Source organism: Sciurus carolinensis, chromosome 6 (assembly GCF_902686445.1).
Source record: "Sciurus carolinensis chromosome 6, mSciCar1.2, whole genome shotgun sequence".
Lineage (NCBI taxonomy): Eukaryota > Metazoa > Chordata > Mammalia > Rodentia > Sciuridae > Sciurus > Sciurus carolinensis.
Window position 1 is genome coordinate 137,977,553 of NC_062218.1, and position 18,043 is coordinate 137,995,595.

At 45.2% G+C, this 18,043-nt stretch overlaps 1 protein-coding gene across 2 annotated transcripts in view; it reads right to left on the reverse strand.

Moving 5' to 3' along the window:
* Window positions 1–18,043, reverse strand: part of Slc22a4 (solute carrier family 22 member 4) — a 47,418-nt gene that overhangs the window by 12,756 nt on the left and 16,619 nt on the right. For both annotated transcript variants that reach the window (XM_047555803.1, XM_047555802.1), the window contains exons 2-4: window positions 16,805–16,908; window positions 15,004–15,158; window positions 6,170–6,341 (exon numbers count right to left, since the gene is read on the reverse strand). In XM_047555803.1, coding sequence (XP_047411759.1) covers window positions 6,170–6,341; window positions 15,004–15,158; window positions 16,805–16,908 — 431 coding nt within the window. The remainder of the gene's footprint in view (window positions 1–6,169; window positions 6,342–15,003; window positions 15,159–16,804; window positions 16,909–18,043) is intronic.

An 18,043-nucleotide genomic window follows, 5' to 3' on the forward strand; every position in this document is an offset into this window, starting at 1 on the left:
GGTACTGGGGATTAAATCCAGAGGTTTTCTACTATTGAGTCACTTCCCCAGTCCTTTTTATTTTTTATTTTGAGACAGGGTTGCTAAGGCTGACTTTGAACTTGTGATCCTCCTATCCCAAGTTGCTGGGATTATGGGCATGCACCACTGTGCATTGGTTATATTTTGGTTTCTAATTGACACATAGTAATCATACATATTTCTGGGGTACAGTGTGACATATCAATTAGTGTAGACAATATGTACTAATCAATTTGTCTTTTTAAAGACTACTCGGAGGGAACCTTTGTAAGATTTCCATTGGATCTTAGAAATAAATAAAAGCACCTTCAAGTTTTAAACTTTTGATTGAACTGCAGGTTGATCATCAGTTGTGCTTGAGACCAGGACCAGACCATAAGGAATAACCTAAATTGTGACTATGTTTAAGCCAGGGGTTGCAGGAGGCCATCTAAAATTCAATAACCAATCTAGCTCTAAGGAAACAGCCACTGGACTGCAAGTGCCCCAAGAGAGAATATCTTTTTGAATTATTTCCTGTATTTAGAGGGGAAGTTGAGGGCACTGGCACCACCTACTGGCTGTCCCTATGACTTGCAGCAGGTTTCCAGGTCAGCCAGAGTACCCCAACCAGTTTTTGGAGATGAGCCCCGCCCCCATATTTTCTTTCCTTTTTTTTTTTTCCCCCAATATCTAAAAACATAATTTTAAAAAATTAAATAGTCCATAAACATTGATAACTGATGTTCAAACACAGCTTCAAATATAAGACTCTGTCCTTTCCTAACTTTTGTTTCTCAGATTCTCTTAGGCATTCTCCTGCAGGATCTTGTTTTCCTAACCTAAGTGTCAGTACTTAGTTATCCTAGAAAATAAATTACAAGTAGCAGGTACAAAGGTCTCCTCTAATTAATAGACCCTAAAGCTGCCCTGGGAATTAGCTGAGAGCAAAACTGCAATGTATCAAATGGCCAATGACCACCTCCTTCTCCAGCCTACTCAGCACATGGGTTGGAAAATGAGCCCAGTTTGCATTTTTCAGAATATGCTCTAAGTTGGTCCCTGTAGGAACTTGTGATGATGTTGTCAGTGACCTCCAGTCATTAGAGCTGTGCAGTCTAGAAAATGTCCTGAACGTCCTCTATCTGTGCTGTCTCATACAAAAGCCACTAACCGTGTATTGAGTTAATATAACTAGTGTGATTGAAGGGATGAAAGTGTAACTCTATTTACTTTTAATTAATTTTAATATAAATAGTCACACAGGTTGGTGGTTACACAAAATTAGAGTTCTAACTACAAGGCCACTATGTATTTCATGGACACCTTGACTTCTGAGAAGTATCTTTCCCTAATTAGTTTATGCTTAGAAATATCCTGCCTTCTGCCAATAGAGTAGAGGAAGGGAATTGAGAGGGAGGGAGGAGAGCAGGACATGGGGAAGGACTGGGGAATGAAATCCACCAAATTATGCTATATCCATGTACAAATATACCACAATGAATCCTGCATGTATATAATTATAATGCACTAATGAAAACAGCCACAACAATAATGTAAGGGAGATCATAGACTAAGCAGGTGGATGATGGAGGGAGGTGGGGAGGGAGAGGGAGGGTCCTGGGGAATGAGATTGGTCAAATTATTTTCTGTGCATATTGAATATGGTATGAGGAATTCCCACTATTGTGTATAATTATAACACACCAATGAAAAACAAAGAAGTATCCTTCCTTTCTACAGGCTGCCTCCGATGCCTAATATTTAGTCAGCCGAAATTGCCAAGACTTCCTACTTTTCATCCAGGGCCTCTTTCCCCACCCCATTCCCACCTGCTATGCCACACACACACCTGTGGCCACTTTATGCCAAACCTTTAAAAGGGAATTTGGGCCATTAAAAAAAAATCCCCAACAGCCAGGCATGGTGGCACACACCTGTAATCCCAGTACTCAGGAAACTGAGCGGTAAGATTGCAAATTTCAGGCCAGCTTCAACAATTTAGCAAGACCCTGTCTCAAAATAAAATGTAAAAGGGACTGGGGACATAGCTTAGAGGTAAAGCACTCCTGCACTCCTGGGTTCAATCCTCAGTACCCAAAAGAAAACACAAAGTCCCAAACCACCTTCAGTGATTCTGTGTACGTTTGACTCCCAATTCATCCCATTGAACTTGCAACAAGGACTTCGAGGCTGCTTTTGCTGAAAACAGTGACTCTTCACTTGAGTCTGCAAATGTCCAATGGGTAACTAAAATTAGAATAAAAACTTGGCACCTCTGCCTCCATTTTGCATCTGTCTCCTTTGCTCTATATCATTCTCAGAGTCTGGGATTTTAGAAACAACAGGGCTGATTGAACAACATCTTGCGATGAGTTGAAACTACCCCTGACCCCAGGCAACAGCAACTTTCTTATTGCCACCAGCTGACAAGTCCCCTCCTGATCAAACCTGAGATAATGATCAACCAGATTGCAGTTTAATCCATACTGCTTGACTATACATACTTATATAATCCAGAAGCTCTTATCAGTACCCCTGAGGATGAGGCTGGACCCCTTGTCTTTGTGGTATAGTTACACTGATTGAAGTTCTTTTTTTTTTTTTTTTCCTTTGGCAGTACTGAGAATCGAACTCAGGGCCTTGTGCTTGTGAGGCAAGCACTCTACCAGCTGAGCTATCTCCCCAGTCCTAAAGTTCTTTTCTTACCTTCACAACTGCTTTTCTCTTTGATTGGCATCTTGGTATAGTGGCAGAACCTAGTCTTTGGGGTCCTACAGAGCTGGGGCTTTACCTTAAAACTCCAGCAACATAGGGCCACTGGAATCTTTGCTTTTAAATTGCTTTGATTTTTAATGCACAAAACCTCTAGTCTAGAGATCATTTCCAAAGTTAATAGAGTGCAAAATGAGGTCGTACACTCTAGTCTCTCTGTAGATTTACTTTGGATTAAACAGAGATGGGACATTGTCTGTCACATTCTGATCAGGCAGCAGGGTACAGAAGAGCCTGAAGCATTCCCTCCTCATCTCAGCCTACTAGCTAATGAACATCGCTTTAAAGAAGTCTAACCCTCAAGGACTAGATGTTCAGAAGAAAGCTGTTTTGGTTTTAGAGGAAAATGAAAAGACTTTAAGATAATATAAAACCTTCAGAATGAGCACTCAGCTCATTAGTGCTGGCCCCTGGCTGCCCTCTATCTGAGGTAGTCTTGTCCCTGGTACAGTGTGCCCACAGCCAGGAGCACTCGTGGACCAACCATGGGCATGGACTAAAGAACTCCCCTCAGGGCAGAGTGAGGTGGGTTTGTGTGGAATGGGTCTTCTCTACTGAAAACTCTGGGGGTCTGACCAAGAGCTTCTGCTGAGGTATGAGGTCCTGATGAAAGATCTACTCATCTCTATGGGCCATCAGAATCCTTCTATTGTGCTCTCTCTCAATCTCTCTCTCTCTCTCTCTCTCTCTCTCTCTCTCTCTCTCTCTCTCTTCTCTCTTCTCTCCCTCCCCCCCCCCAGCATCATACAATAATAAAGTATATTATAACAGATTTTGAAAGTACTGATCTCTTAGATCAAAATGGTAACGAGAGCCAAGGAACACAGATTATTGAAAGAATTTATCTGAAGAGGCAGAAAATAACCTTGTCATGAGAGCTCTGGTCACCAACATTTTTCAATAGATTCAGTTAGCAAGGGGACTGTGGAAAGAAGGACCAAGGGTGTGATGCTGAGGATGATGACTCTCATTTCAGAAAATGGCTCTGCTCTTGCCAATCTGGGTGCTTTCCTTGGAGGCAGAATTGTATAGATAATAGCCTCCCCTCGTTTACTGACCCTCAGACTGGGTTCCAGAGGAAACTTACAAATAAATAAGAGTCATATCTGGCCTTTAAAGAAAATCTCTTCTCAAATTCCAGAGAATTAAGGGAAAAAATTCTCACTCCATATATTACTCGCTCCTGCAACCCCCATTCCCCATACACATCCACCTCATGCCCAAAATTGGTGCTGTTAAAGTCCAGCAGCCTCAGAGGTCATAAGAAGACAGTACCATGGAGTGGTACAACCTGAGCCACCTGGCCAGGCAAGGTCAAAGTGGGCTGTCAACCCCTATGGTTGCCTAAAAGCCGCAGCAAGATAGACCTTCTGGATAACTTCCCAGGGCAGCATATGACAGGACAATAATGAGGTTTTGTCTAAACTGTGAATTCCAAAAAATTATCAAGAAACATTTATTACATAATTGTGTAAGCAGTTGTACAACCAGGTAGAAACCAAGCAGTTACTACTGGAATCTTTGCTTTGATTAATGAAACAAACCAATAAGGAGAGAGAGAGAGAGAGAGAGAGAGAGAGAGAGAGAGAGAGAGGAGAGAGAAGAGAGAGAGAGAGAGAGAGAGAGAGAGAGAGAGAGAGAGAGAGAGAGAGAGAGAGACCAATGGAAGAAATCCTCTTTCTTCTTATTTAAATATGAAAAGCAAAGAAATGGGACATCCAAAGAAGGGAGTATGGCTGGGACCTTATTCTGTCATTGTTAACTGTTCTTTCCCCTCAGATCTTCCAGTGTGAATCATATTAGGTACGATTGAAGCTAGAATCTCCCCCACTTTGTTATTCCCATTAACTGTAGGGGAGGGTGAAGGGGAGGGGGTAGCTCAGTAGTGTAGTACTTGCCTAAGATGCACAAAGTCCTGAGTTCAATCTCTAGTGGTGGAGAAGAAGAATTAAGAATTGTGGGAGAAGAGAATACTTCTTTTTTTTTTTTTTTTTTTTTTTTCAGAGGACAGCGTTTTAATGAGATATGCAGAAAATCGGGCCTGGGCAACGTGTAGGGTTCCAACTCCAATGGCACATGTCTGTTGACAAGTCGGGGTAATTTATTTGGAAGGGATGCCTAGGCGCTCCCCTCCTCACCGGCTCCGCCATTGTCCCGAGAAGTGTTTTTAGGGGCTTGCGCATTTTTAGGGGCTCCAAGGTGCTGTGGAATCCCGCCCAGGGACAGGGTAACTCGAAAGAGCATCCCCTACCCGTGAGCGCCAAGGGGAAATGTTTCAAGTTGGGCCAGGAGGGTGAAGTGGCCGGCGGTCGAGAATACTTCTTTAACTTCTCTTTAAACAAAAGTAATGCTTCCATCTTCAAGACAAAGTAGATAAGTAGGTGCACCTTAGATGCCAATCATCATAAATTACATATTTCTTGGTATCTGGGGGCATTGTTTCCAGGACCCTTGCAGATATAAAAATTCTAAGACTTCAAGTCCTTTATATAAAATAGTATACTATTTGCATATAAACTATGCACCTCCCTCCTATATATCTTAAATCCCCTCTAGGTTACTTATAGTACCTAATATAATATTTATTTATTTAATTTATTTACTTGGGTGCTGGGAATTGAACCCAGGGTCTTGTGCATGCTAAGTATGTGCCCTACCACTGAGCTATCTCCAGCCCTTTAAAATCTGATACAATAAAATGCAGTGTAAATAGCTGTTATGTTGTATAGTTTAGGGAATAGGACAAGAAAAAGGTCTGCACATATTCAGTACAGATGCATTTTACAAAAAAAAAATCCTCTGTTCATGGGTGCAGAACACATGAATACAGAAGACTCACTGTACTGCAGTTGAAAGGAGAAAGAGATTTTCTATTTTCTTTTAAAAAATTTTAGTTGTAGATGGACACAATACCTTTATTTTATTTATTTTTGTGGTGCTGAGGTTCAAATCCAGTGCCTCACATGTGCTAGACAAGCGCTCTACTACTGAGCTACAAGCCCAGTCCAAGAAAGAGACTTTCTAGAGAGACAAAGCATCAGTGGTGGAGCGCTTGAATAGCATGCATGAGGCACTGGGTTCAATTCTCAGCACCACATATAAGTACGTAAGTAAGTAAATAAATAAATAAAGGTCCATCAACTACTTAAAAATATTTAAACAACAACAACAACAACAAACCCAACAATACTATCTCCACCAACAACCTCGACCAGCAATAGACTAGAGCCCAGAGACCTTGGGAGGGGATCAGAATTCCCCAGAACAGGGCTTTGTAGGATAGGGAATAATTGAAACCCAGCAGTCCAGAGGCCTAAACTCTCCAGGTGTGGACTTGAAGGCGACCTCCTCAAGTTGCAGTGGGCCTGACTGGGAACAAGCGAATCACACTCACCACCACAGGGGAACACACAGCACCCCGGGCATCGTCAGTGCCAGCAGCAGCATCCGCCAGTCTCTGATGAAGTAAGCAAACAGTGGCAGCACCATGTAGCCCACGGCAAAAAATGTGCACACGCCCAATGTGGAGAATATAATACGAATTGACTTGCCAAGAATTTCAGTTCCTGTTCAAAATAAGGGAGGAGTGTTAGCATTTTAACTCACTTGAAGATTTGCCTTGTATGTCATTATCTGGACCTTGGAGTTCAAACCATGACCGCTTAGAACAAGGAAAAGGCATTTGTTCAAGGCCCAGAGCAGGAGTGGTCAGGGTGGGGGAAGGTGGGAGGGGATCCAAGATGTATCTACTTAGGGAAAAATGGGTTTCCCTGAAAATTTTAAAGGAACCGTTGATTTGCATTTGCAGTATGTGTAAAAGGGATTGAACCCAGGGCCTGGTGCTTGCCCGGCAAGTGGACCACCACTGAACTACATTCCTAGCCCCTTGTTACTTTTGTATTTTGAAACAGATTCTCACTAAATTGTCCAGACTGGAGTTGAACTTGAGATCCTCCTGCCTAAGCCTCTGAGTAGCTGGGATTACAGTTGTGCACCACCATGCTCAGCTAGATTTGTGTTTTTAAAGGCCATTTCATGTCGTAGGACTGTCTTGCCCACCCCCAGGAGGTAATCTCCTCTGAGAATACTGCATATTCACAGTAAGAGACTCAGAGAAGCAGAGAGAACTTCCTGTCCAAGACAGGGTGGTTCTTCTGAGGGGCTGCGTGGGTGTAGCTAGCCTGTCCCATGTTTCTTAACCTTAAGTAAACACACATTGGCCCAAGGGGAAACAGTGGAGGGCTCACAGTTTCCTACCTGCTAAGACCCCCTTCTCCACGTTCCAGCATTGAGAAATGATAAACAGGAGCTGGCTCTGAAGATGTACGGAGCAGGCCCCCAGTACCAGGGCTGACTTCCCCCTGGGGCCACCTTGAGCCTAGAGATCAGCCCCAAGGCAGATACAGTCCTCTCAGGCTGAGAACAAAAAAGGAGTTTTCTGCTGTCCCTACAGGTGGCAGCCCTGGAGCTGGGCACACACCCAGTGAAGGACAGAGCTTTCCCATAACAGTATAAAGGCCCAAGATCTCATGGTGTTGGGCACTATCTGGGACAGGAATGGCTGGAAATCATGGGCCACTGCTCTGCACAGCACTACAGGGGACCACTTAGTGCCAATTCTTCCAGAGTTGTTGCCTGGTTTTCGGAGTTCTTGGCTTGAAATGAGGAGTTTAAGCACACGCTCCTTGTCACAGAGCTCAAGTCCACTCCTGTTCCTCTGCCTCATGGGCAGAGATCTAGCCAATAGCAACAGCTCTTCCTTTCGTTTGGGATTTGCCCACACTACAGGGAAGAAGTCGCCCAGAAAATAAAGCACAGATAATTCAAAGAACATTTAGTTTGGCTCTCAAGAGAGATTTTCTTAACCACATTTATGTGGCCCTAGCACAGGCTAAAGAATGAATTCCAGAGAAGCATTTGCTACGGGTCTCCCAGCCCCATGCCTACCTGTCCCATCCCGTCCCATTCATTCCCCTCACTTATCAGAACTGAGTCACCTGCCTCAGTGGTTCTATCTTGAGCAACTACTTTAAAAGCCAGACGCATAGAGACTGGTGCTTCCCACCTTGTAGACCCTGGGCCTAACCACCCAGGCATTTCTCAGCCCATAAGCTCATGTCTGAGGATGGGGCCTGACTTCTTCAAGGATCATTATCGTGATTGCCAGATCTTTTCTTACTTTATGAACCACCTTCCTACTGTGCCCTAGTTCCGAAATGCTTTGGTTGTGATTATGGTATGAAAATGAACAGAGGGTTCTCTATTTCTAGGCAGAAATTCAGAAATAAAGCAGCAGAGGATTTGATTGTGGAGGGTGTGGGGAGTATAAAACCGAGTGAGAATCTTGTTGAATAGTGAGGCTAATGGAGCCCCTTTCTACCTTCAAAACCTTGATAAGAAAAGAGATGTTATACCACTGGGACCTGGGTAATCTCCCTCTTTAAGCTTGGGTCTCAGGCCAGAACAGAGTTGTTATAACTCTGCAGAGTACCCCTGGGGGGACAGAAGCTTTGCAACACTACCTCTTTGTTTTTCTATGGAACCACATGGATATAAACCCAAGTAGGTCCTACTGGCAGTGTCTTCGGTGATCCTTTGGCCAGTCACCCTTCCTTACACATGATCAACGTTATCATCAATGTCACAGCTAGATTTTTTTTTTTTTTTGAATAGGTATTTTCAGCCAGGTTCCAGGATAAGTGTTGCATATATTATCTTTGACTCTTCACAACAATTATGTAAGAACTAAGGCAACTCATATTGTACACAGGATCAGCTGAGAATTAAAAAGGAATTAAAGCCAATTGCCTCAGTTTTTACACTCATGATAAGTGGTACAGCTAGGATTTAAGCCATATCTATTTGAACTACAGATACTGGTCTAGCTACCAAGAAAAAAATCACCTGGAGCCAGGTGCAGTGGCACAATCCCAGCAGCTCTGGAGGCTGAGGCAAGAGGATCATGAATTCAAAACCAGCCTCAACAATTTGGTGAGGCCCAAAGCAACTCAGCAAGACCCTGTCTCTAAATAAAATACAAAATAGGTCTGGGGATGTGGCTCAGTGGTTAAGTACCCCTGAGTTCAAATCCCAGTACCAAAAAAAAAAAAAAAAAAAAAAAAAAAAAAAAAAAAAGGAAAAGAATAAAAGAAAAGAAAAGAAAAAAATCACTTGGGACAAAACTTTAGTCTTATACAGCAGTCCTTCAAGTCAGATTCTAGTGGAGACATGCAGGGAAATTGGTGAGGCTGTGCTGGCCTTTCAAAAGTAAGGATTTCCAATTATCCTTCCTGAAAATAGTCTCTGACTCAGCTGGAGGTCAACCAGCCCAATTGCACCAAGAGAGGAACCCTGATTCTTGCAGATCTCTCATGGACTGTAGTTGCCACAAACGTTCCACCTGGCAGTGAGACAGGACAGTGTGATTCCTGGCTCTGCTAACTGGGGATCCCTGTTCTTCTTTCTGTCATATAGGTTTTTGTTCCTAGTGCAAAACCTGGCTGGTCTTGGTCTGGTTGGGCCTCTGAGTGTCTCCTGGGAGTGAAACTCTGACATTTGAGCCAAAGGACTTGTCCTGGTCAGGATGAGGGCCTGAATAACCCACAGAGAGTTTTGCTCCCTAGTTGTCTACTCCACCTGACTCTGAGCACTTTCCAAAAGGGAATGACTCAGACAGGACCAGGCCCCGCTCCATGTGGATCAGGGCCTTGTTTGGTAATAGGTCCCAGGCACCACTAGGCACATTCCACACAGAGGCAGGAGGACATGTGCCTCCGTGAATGACCAAGAGCTGCAGCAAAACCCAGCTTAAGAAATGAGTCTGCAGTGCAGCTGTCAGGATATGGGTAGAGGAGGGCCCTCCATCAGGCATGTAGATAGAGCAGGGGCCCTTGATGCTAAGTTCCTGCTAGAATGACTTTGATAAGTGCTGCTTCATGGAGCTGATTATGAGGACTGATGTCACGTATGTAAACTGCCCACATGTGCCTGACACATGGAGTGATAGCAAGTACAGTGCCACCCAAGAGACCTACTGGACGAACTTCTCTGATTCCCAGAAAATGCTCAGGAATCTCATCAAATTAATAGATGTTCTCCAGCTCGGGGCTTTCCCTTTCTTCTTCATAAACCTTACAGATTAATTCAAAAGTAAGATTTCCTGTCAGGCATAGTGGCACATACCTGTAATCCCAGCGACTCAGGAGGCTGAGGCAGGAGGATCACAAGTTCAAGGTCAGCAATTTAGAGAGGCTCTAAGCAACTTAGCAAGACCCTGTCTCAAAATAAAAAATAAAAAGGGCTGGGAATGTGGCTCAGTGGTTAAGCACCCCTGGGTTCAATCCCTGGTACAAAAAAAAAAAAAAAAGAAAAGAAAAGAAAAGGAAAAAGAAAAAAGAAATAACAAGTAACCTTTCCTATTCTGTATAAACCCAGCAATGTTATCTACACTCATCCCTCTGTGAGTCATATCCTCTTCCCAGACAGTAAATTCCTTACTCTTCCTTGGGTCAACTCAGTTCTTCCCTTCAAGTTCTTCCTTTGTTTGCAATGCAAACAAGGGGTTCCAGCAATTTCTGCATCGTTAATATATTTTTACCTCAACTCAATTCATCCTTTGAAGATTTTGAGGCATCTTATAATTTAAATATAATAAAACAATGGTAACATTAAAATACAATATAGCCAGGGCTGCTGGTACACCTGTAATCTCAGTAACTCAGGAGGCTGAGACAGGAGGAGTGCAGATTCAAGGCCAGTCTTAGCAACTTAGGGAGGCCCTGAGAAACTTAGTGAAACCCTGTCTCAAAATAAAAAACAAAAAAGAACTGGGGATGTGACTCAATGGTGAAGTGCCCTTGGGTTCAATCCCCAGTACCAAACAACAAAAACAATAACATAAAAAATAAAGAGAAGTAAAACAAAACCAAACAAAAACAAGCCTTGAATAAAAAACAAGAATATGCAGCTGATCACTTTGAAAACAGTCTGACAGTTCCTTAAAGGGTTGAACATAAAGCTACCATATGACCCAGCAATTCTACCACTAGTATATACGCAAGAGATCTGAAAACATATGTACACAACCTTGAAAGCAATCAGAGTCACCTAACTTGGCGCCGAGTTTTGAGACAAGAAGGTTCATAGTAGCATTATCTATAATAAATAACCTCAAAGTAGATGTCGACTGACTGATGTACAGATGAACAAAATGTGCTGTATTTGTACAATGAATATTCATGCTTTAACATGGGTTGCTCTTGAAAGCATTAAGTGAAGGAAGTCAGGCACTAAGGTCACACACTGTGTGATTCCATTTACGTGAGATGTCCAGAATTGGCAAATCCAGAGACAGAAAATAGACTGGTGACTGCCAGAGGTTGGGGGAAGAGGGCAATAACTGCTAATGAGCAGAAGGTTTCTTTCTGGGGTGATGAACATTGTACAATTTTGTGAATATGTTAAAAACCACTGAACTGTACACTTTAAAAGCATGACTATCATGGCATGCAAATTTGGTATGGACTGATTGTTTCATCCTATCATTTACGTACTGAAACTAACTTCTGTATGGTTGTATTTGGAATAAGGAAGATATTAAGGTTAAATGAAGTCATGGGAGTAGGACCCTGATCTGATAAGACTGCTATTGTTATAAGAAGAGGTACCAGAGAGCTTGGGTTCCTTAGCGTGAGCTCTCTCTGAGCTTGCGCAGAGGACAGGCCACATGAGCACACAGGGAAGAGGTGGCAGGGTGCCACTCAGTGGGGTGAGCCCTCACCAGACCACAGCCCTGCTGGCACCTTGATCTTGGACTCCTACTCTCCAGGACCATGGAAAACTAAATTTTTTCTTCTTTAAGCCACACATCCTGTGGCATTTTGTTATGGCATTCTGCCCCAGTAGACTAAGACAAAATCTCATTTCAATTTTAAAACATTTCAGGGGCTGGGGGATAACTCACTAGTAGAATCCTTGCACAGGCCCTGGGTTTGATTCCCAGCACCACAGATAAGTATATGGCTGATAAAAGCTGCATAACCAATATAGTTAAATATTTAATGTGTACTTCTGGAAGTTCAAGTTATATAGGAAGATGCCATCATACACAATTATGAGAAGGGAAACATCTGAATATTAAAGTAATCAAAACTTTCAATAATTTAGCACATCCAAAGAAATTTTGTATGGAGGAATTGTTGTTTGGAGTACTGGAAAATACTGAATTAATCAGTCAAGATAGAAGGTAGCCCAGTGCAGTGGTATATGCCTATAATCTCAGTGGTTTGGGAGACCGAGGCAGGAAGATCACAAGTTCAAAGTCAGCCTCAGCAACTTAGCCAGACCCTAAGCAACATAGCAAGACTCCGTCTCAAAATAAAAAAACAAAAAGGGTTGGGGATATGGCTCAGTGGTTAAGCATCTCTGGGTTTAATCCCTAGTACCAAAAAAAATAAAATTAAATTAAATTTAAAAAGAGGCAGTTAAATTTGAATGCAGAAAACATGTAAGTAGCTAGTTATGGGGGAGGAAAGAGGATGCCATTGCTATTTTACCCACTGAAACCTGTGGACAGGCTGAAGGTGAGAAATGGAGAAGTTTTGGGGAAACTGGTGTATGGGTGGAGTCAGTGTCCTTGGTCCTGAGTGGTCATTTCCTCCTCCTAAATCAGCCACATTTTGGCAGCATCACCACTTCAGGTGCATCCACTTTACATGGCTTTGGGTAGCACTGTGTCTCCCTTGCCTGGTCTAGAATCCTAGGACTCTGGAAGGCTTGCTGATTTTTTTTTTTTTTCCCCAGTCCTGGGGATTGAACCCAGTGTCTTGCACATGCTAGGCAAGCATTCTACCACTGAGCTACAGTCCCAGCCCTAGGCTTGAAGATTAAACCCACACACACACACACACACACACACACACACACACACAGAGAGAGAGAAAATTAGCACAAGGAGAGGACTCATTTCTGCACCACTTTGAGAGTGGGTGTAATTCAGCTTCCCAAATTAACACGAAGAATCCTAAAACTGAAGATTATCATCGCAGAAACTTGAGCCATAGACCAACAGTGAAGGGACAGACAAAATTTTCAGTGCAAACCTCACCCTTCAGTTTAGTTTACTCAAATAAAACCTGGTTGGTTCAAATCCAGTTCAAACTAAAAAACAAGATACGATAAAACTTGGAATCTGGCTATTTCAGCCCTGAAACACCAGAGGGCACTGATGCGCTGTGGGAAAGGTGCAGCCACCTTGTCCTTGCACCGTGTCCTCCAGCCCCAAGAGCTGTGGGCACAGTTGCTCTGGGACAGCTGAACCAGAATTTTCAGGCCTGAGAACACAACACAAGAATCTCGTACCAGGACCCAAAGTCCTGGCAGAGTAACCAAGAACAACAGGCATGAACCCAAACTGATGGGGAATCCTCTGTGCCCAGTATCCACCTTCTGATTGCTGCTGGGCACTCCTAGGCTCTGATTGACTCTCAGTCCTGCATGGGGAACCAAAAACATGGTGGGGAGAAGGAAGGGGAGTGGATGGGCCAGCGGGGCAGACCTTTTCTATAGAGGCCTGGGGAGAGCGCCCTCCCTGCCTCATCCACTCACAGAGCAGAGGCTCCAAGCCCCAGAAGCACCGTGGGTGAGCAGAGAAGCAGGTTTCATTCCTTAGCCCTTGGGGTTGCCACAGTCTGGCACAGATTCTACCTTGCTCCCAATCCCAGGAACAGAGATGCTCAGGCTTCACCACAACTCTCTGCCCTTCCATTCCTCCAGGTCCTCCTGTGACACGGATCTGCAGGCCTTGGACAGAGTCCTCTGTGTGGGGGAGGCCTGTTTAGTTTCTGGGATGAATCTGGCCCAAGCAGAGTCTTGTGTTGGGCTACTCGGAGGTAGGGGTGGTGACAAAAAGAAGATGGATGTGAGGATTTAGAACACAAGAATAAGCTTTGCCGTGTCCAAGAATCCTGTGTCCTTGGGGCCATTGCTCATTAGGAAGTTACAATTTCTGTCCTAAGTCCCTCCACTCTCCAGTTTTCGGCATCACTGACCTGCAGCTCCCTGTGCTCTCCACACAAATGACCTTGAAAGTCTCGCTCCTTTCTTGACCACTGCAGGAAGAGAGCAGCTTCCACCAGGGTCAACTGAAGAGTGTGTTATCTCCTGGGACCAGATGACTTGAGTATGTTCTTTCTCCTCCTCTCCCTCTCCCCTCCACAACACCGAGACAGGACCCACGGCAAGGAGCCCTTCACAAATAATTAAAGGAGTGGAATTTGAACAATTCCATCTTGGCAGCCTGACAGAGGGTGTACACATCTTCAACTAAGCGAATGAAGCATCTCTAAAGCCAATCATCGGACTCTTGAAAGCAGTCGGAATCACCTAACCAGGTGCAGACTTCTATTAAATATTAGGCACTATTCATAATTATGCTGAGACAATAGGGATGAACAGGGACAGTGCTGAGTCAACTAGAATGATCACAGTAGACATTATAGGAGTTGGAGTTTCCATTCTCATGGAAAGAAGGTTCCCTTTCTTTCTCCTTCTCACATGCCCTTACTGGGGGCTCAGAGAGTGTACTGGGGACTCTCACTCCTGAGGATGAACCTGATTAACTTGCTTGGAGTTCACCTAACTTCCTCCCCAGAAAAGTTGGAGTGGCCCTGGGGCCTCCTCGTGGGTCTGTAACTGGTGACTCTCCCTCCCACAGCCTGCGATTCCTAGCAGTGGCCTCTTGGCAGCAGGCCTACTATCACTACTGTGCAGTGAGGCCTGTCCTGCACAGAGTTGATATGCTCTGGGGTGGGCTCTGAGTCCGGGTGTGACCAGATCTGCCCAGGCAGGCGGGCACTGAAATCCTCCTGTCTGGCAAGTGCCCTTACTGCCTGTATGCCTGTGAATGGGCCACACCAACCACCCTGAGTGCCCTCCTAGGCCAGCAGGTAGAAGCCTCAAGCCTTTACACCGCCAATCGAAGACACTCCCAGGCTATCCCTCCCCCAGGATCCCCTCTTCTGTGCCCTGTGCACCTGTGAATGTGTCTCAGTTATTGTGTGGCTGGTTCTTATTGGCTTGAACTCTTATTCTTTGACCACTGTTCAGGGTCCAGCACAGAGCTGGCGCCCTGTGAGTGCCTGAGATTTGGAAGCATAGCCCAGTGGCCCCCTCCTTCCTGGCCTTTCAGAGAGTTGGAGGAGGAATCTTTGTCTCTGAAGCCGTTCCTACCTAGAATGAAGGCCACAACATAGTTGGAGATCTGGCCCATGCCCACAATGACAAATAACACAGTGAACATCTCCCAGTTCATGGAGAAAATCTGCAGGAAGCTGAAGCCAGTCTGCACAGCCATGGTTGCAAAAAGAATGTTCTTCCTGCCAAACCTATAGAATAGAGCATAAGACAAAACATGAGACAGGTGAGACCAAGATGGTAACTCGAGGTGTGTTTTAAGCTCTGAGCCAGGCGTCACTGCAAACTGTCTTTTCTCAGGGTTCTGACAGGCCTCTGACAGGCCTCAGGCATCCATCTCCCAGGAGGCACCTTTTAAGATGCTAAGCTTCCTGTGCGGACCCCATATCTTGTAATCATAGAACAATCTATGCAAGGACCTCATGGAAAGCTGCTCTTTAGAAGGAGCCACAGGTAGAAGCTGCCACCACAACACACAAGTTTCAGATGCTTTTCATATCAGCAACATGGGAATTCTGTAGATCCAGAACCCCAAGAGTTCCTTGAGGGCAGTGTTTTTTTAACCTTGGATTAGAATGGTTTCTGGCTTAAAAATAGTTTGGCTTAGGATTTTTCGACTTTACAATGGTATGAGAATGATATGCATTCAGTAAAAACCCTATTTTGAATTTTGATCATTTCCTGGGCCAGGAAAATGTGTATGGGACTCTCTTTCAATACTGAGCAGCAGCAGTGAGCCATAGTCACCAGTCACATGATCACAAGGGAAAACAACGGTCACTGCACTGTGCTGACTTGCTAAGCTGGATATTAGTGAGTCAGGCATACCGAATGCATTTTTGACTGAAGATATTTTCACCTTATGATGGCTTTATCAGAACAACTGCATTGGGATCCAAGGAACATCTGTTCTGATACCAGCACCCCACTTGTTGAGGGTCTAATTCATCTGGGATACAGTTTGGGTATAGGGATTAGGCGTGGATCTAATGTGCAACCCAAAGTGCAAACCACTGCTTTATGGGAAGATGGAACTTTTAGCAATGTCTTTTGGTGACAGTGTTGTTGGTTTAGGTGTTGATTTCACATTCCAGTGGTGACCAATGGGTAGGATGGTGCACAGGTGGGGGCAGAACAGACGCCCCATTTTCCAAAATTCAAGTGTTAGGTCATTGGCTAGAGGTTCCATTGGGGTTTGAAGCTGGGAGAGAGACAGGCACCCCTCTTGGAAGCCTTCCCAACACTGCTATTCAGCACTGCCACCTCCTGTCTGGTCACCAGGGAGCATTTGGGGCCAGCAGAGCATGTCTGCTGTCTCTGCCAGCCTGTGAGCTCCAGGAGGCTCTGAACCAATCTGGGTCAGCTCTGTGGCCTCAGGGCCCAGCTAGAGCCCAACCCACAGGCCCAGGGAGTGCACAGCAGGTGCTCACTGTCTGGCCCAACTCTGCCTGTTGGCTGTTTGAGGATTGATCCCGTCATCCCTCCCTGACCCCTGGACAACTCTCAAGAGTTGGGGGTGGTGGGGGGCTGTGATGGTGGCAGCTTGGTTTTGGGTAAAGGGGTGTGTGGTATGAAGACTCCACTTTCCAGTGGGGTGAGTGCCCCCTCCCCATTCCTGCCCCAAACCTGGGGAGCACGGACTGGGGGAATGGAACAAAAATGAGTCCAGACAGGGGGCATGAGGGCAGGGTGAACTGGACATCCTAACTCCTCTATCACTGACTCAGTGGACTGAGGGTCCTCCCCCTCTCTATGTAGAAATACCCTGAATTCAGTCCAACCCCAAGATGGGTAGTGACAAGGGCCCTGTCCCCCTTCCCTCCCTCTTCATCCTTACCTGTCTGACAGTTGCCCAGACACAAAGGAGCCGATGAGAACGCCTACGAAGAACAGGGAGGCTGTGAGGGGCGTCTTCCAGTCATCCTCACACACCAGATTCCACTGCCAACAAGACAGCATGAAGCGTGAGCCCAACCCTGCAGCAGGCCCCAACCCCAGCCCAGCTCCAGGGAAATATTATCACATGGCTGCCAGAGACGCTCTCCTCCCTGGTGCCAGGATGTCGCATCTGTGCAAAGGGCACAGGGCTTGTGGCTCTGGGTTTGACTCCTGACTCTACGATTTGCTGGGGCACCTCTGTGCTCTCCAAGACTCAGCTTCCTCTCCTGAAAGGGAGGGTAACGGCCACTACTCTGCTTATGTTACATAGCAAGAAGCAGCTGAAGCCCTGGCTGCAAACCCCTTGGCAGCAAAGCTGTATGAAGCAAAGGAGGCCGTGTCTGCTCAGAAGGCAGCCCAGCATGGAGGGAAGGTGTTTGAAAAGCCCAGGGCCAGGGAAGAGGGCACGGTCACTTTGTCCAGGAGTAAAAATGTCTTCTTCCTTGTTGAAAAGTACAAGTGTTCCAGTAGTTCTGGGACTTTATTTTCTGAGTAGACTCCTCTGGAATGCCCTGGATAAGCTTGGGCCTTGCTCCAGGGCTTCACTCTGCTGGGATCTACCCACCCCTCCCCGGGGCTCCCTCTCTCCCCATTCTATATCCCTATACCCTCCATCCCAACAGTGTGGTTCCTCCCATTACCCAGGGCTTGTGGGCTGCTATGACCCTATCAAGTCCCTGCTGGTGGATCCGTTAAATCATAAAATCGAAGTTTCAGTCAAAGTTTCCATTCTCACTTGTTTTTTTCCAGTGCTGGGGATGGAACCCGAGGCCTTGTGCATGTTAGGCAAACACTACTACAGACCTACATCCGGGCCTCTGGCTTCCAATTCTTGAATTAAGTCAATTCAGTGAAATCTCAAGGAAGGTTGCAAAGATTTCAAAGTGTGTTTTGTGACCTTTCATTAATTATAAAAATAAGCAGGTGCCCGTGGATATTTGGGCCCTGTGAGTCAGAAGTGGGGAGTGCTATCTGGAAAGACCCTTCCTCCCAGCTCCCCTCAGGGGTGGTCCTGCTTCCATGTGTTTGCAAAGAAATTCACTTCTTAATTCTCACAGTTGCCCTGAACTTGGGGTTGATTTAATCATGAATTCATGTATTTATGCCTCACCTCATTCTGTGGCAGGCTGAGAGAGGT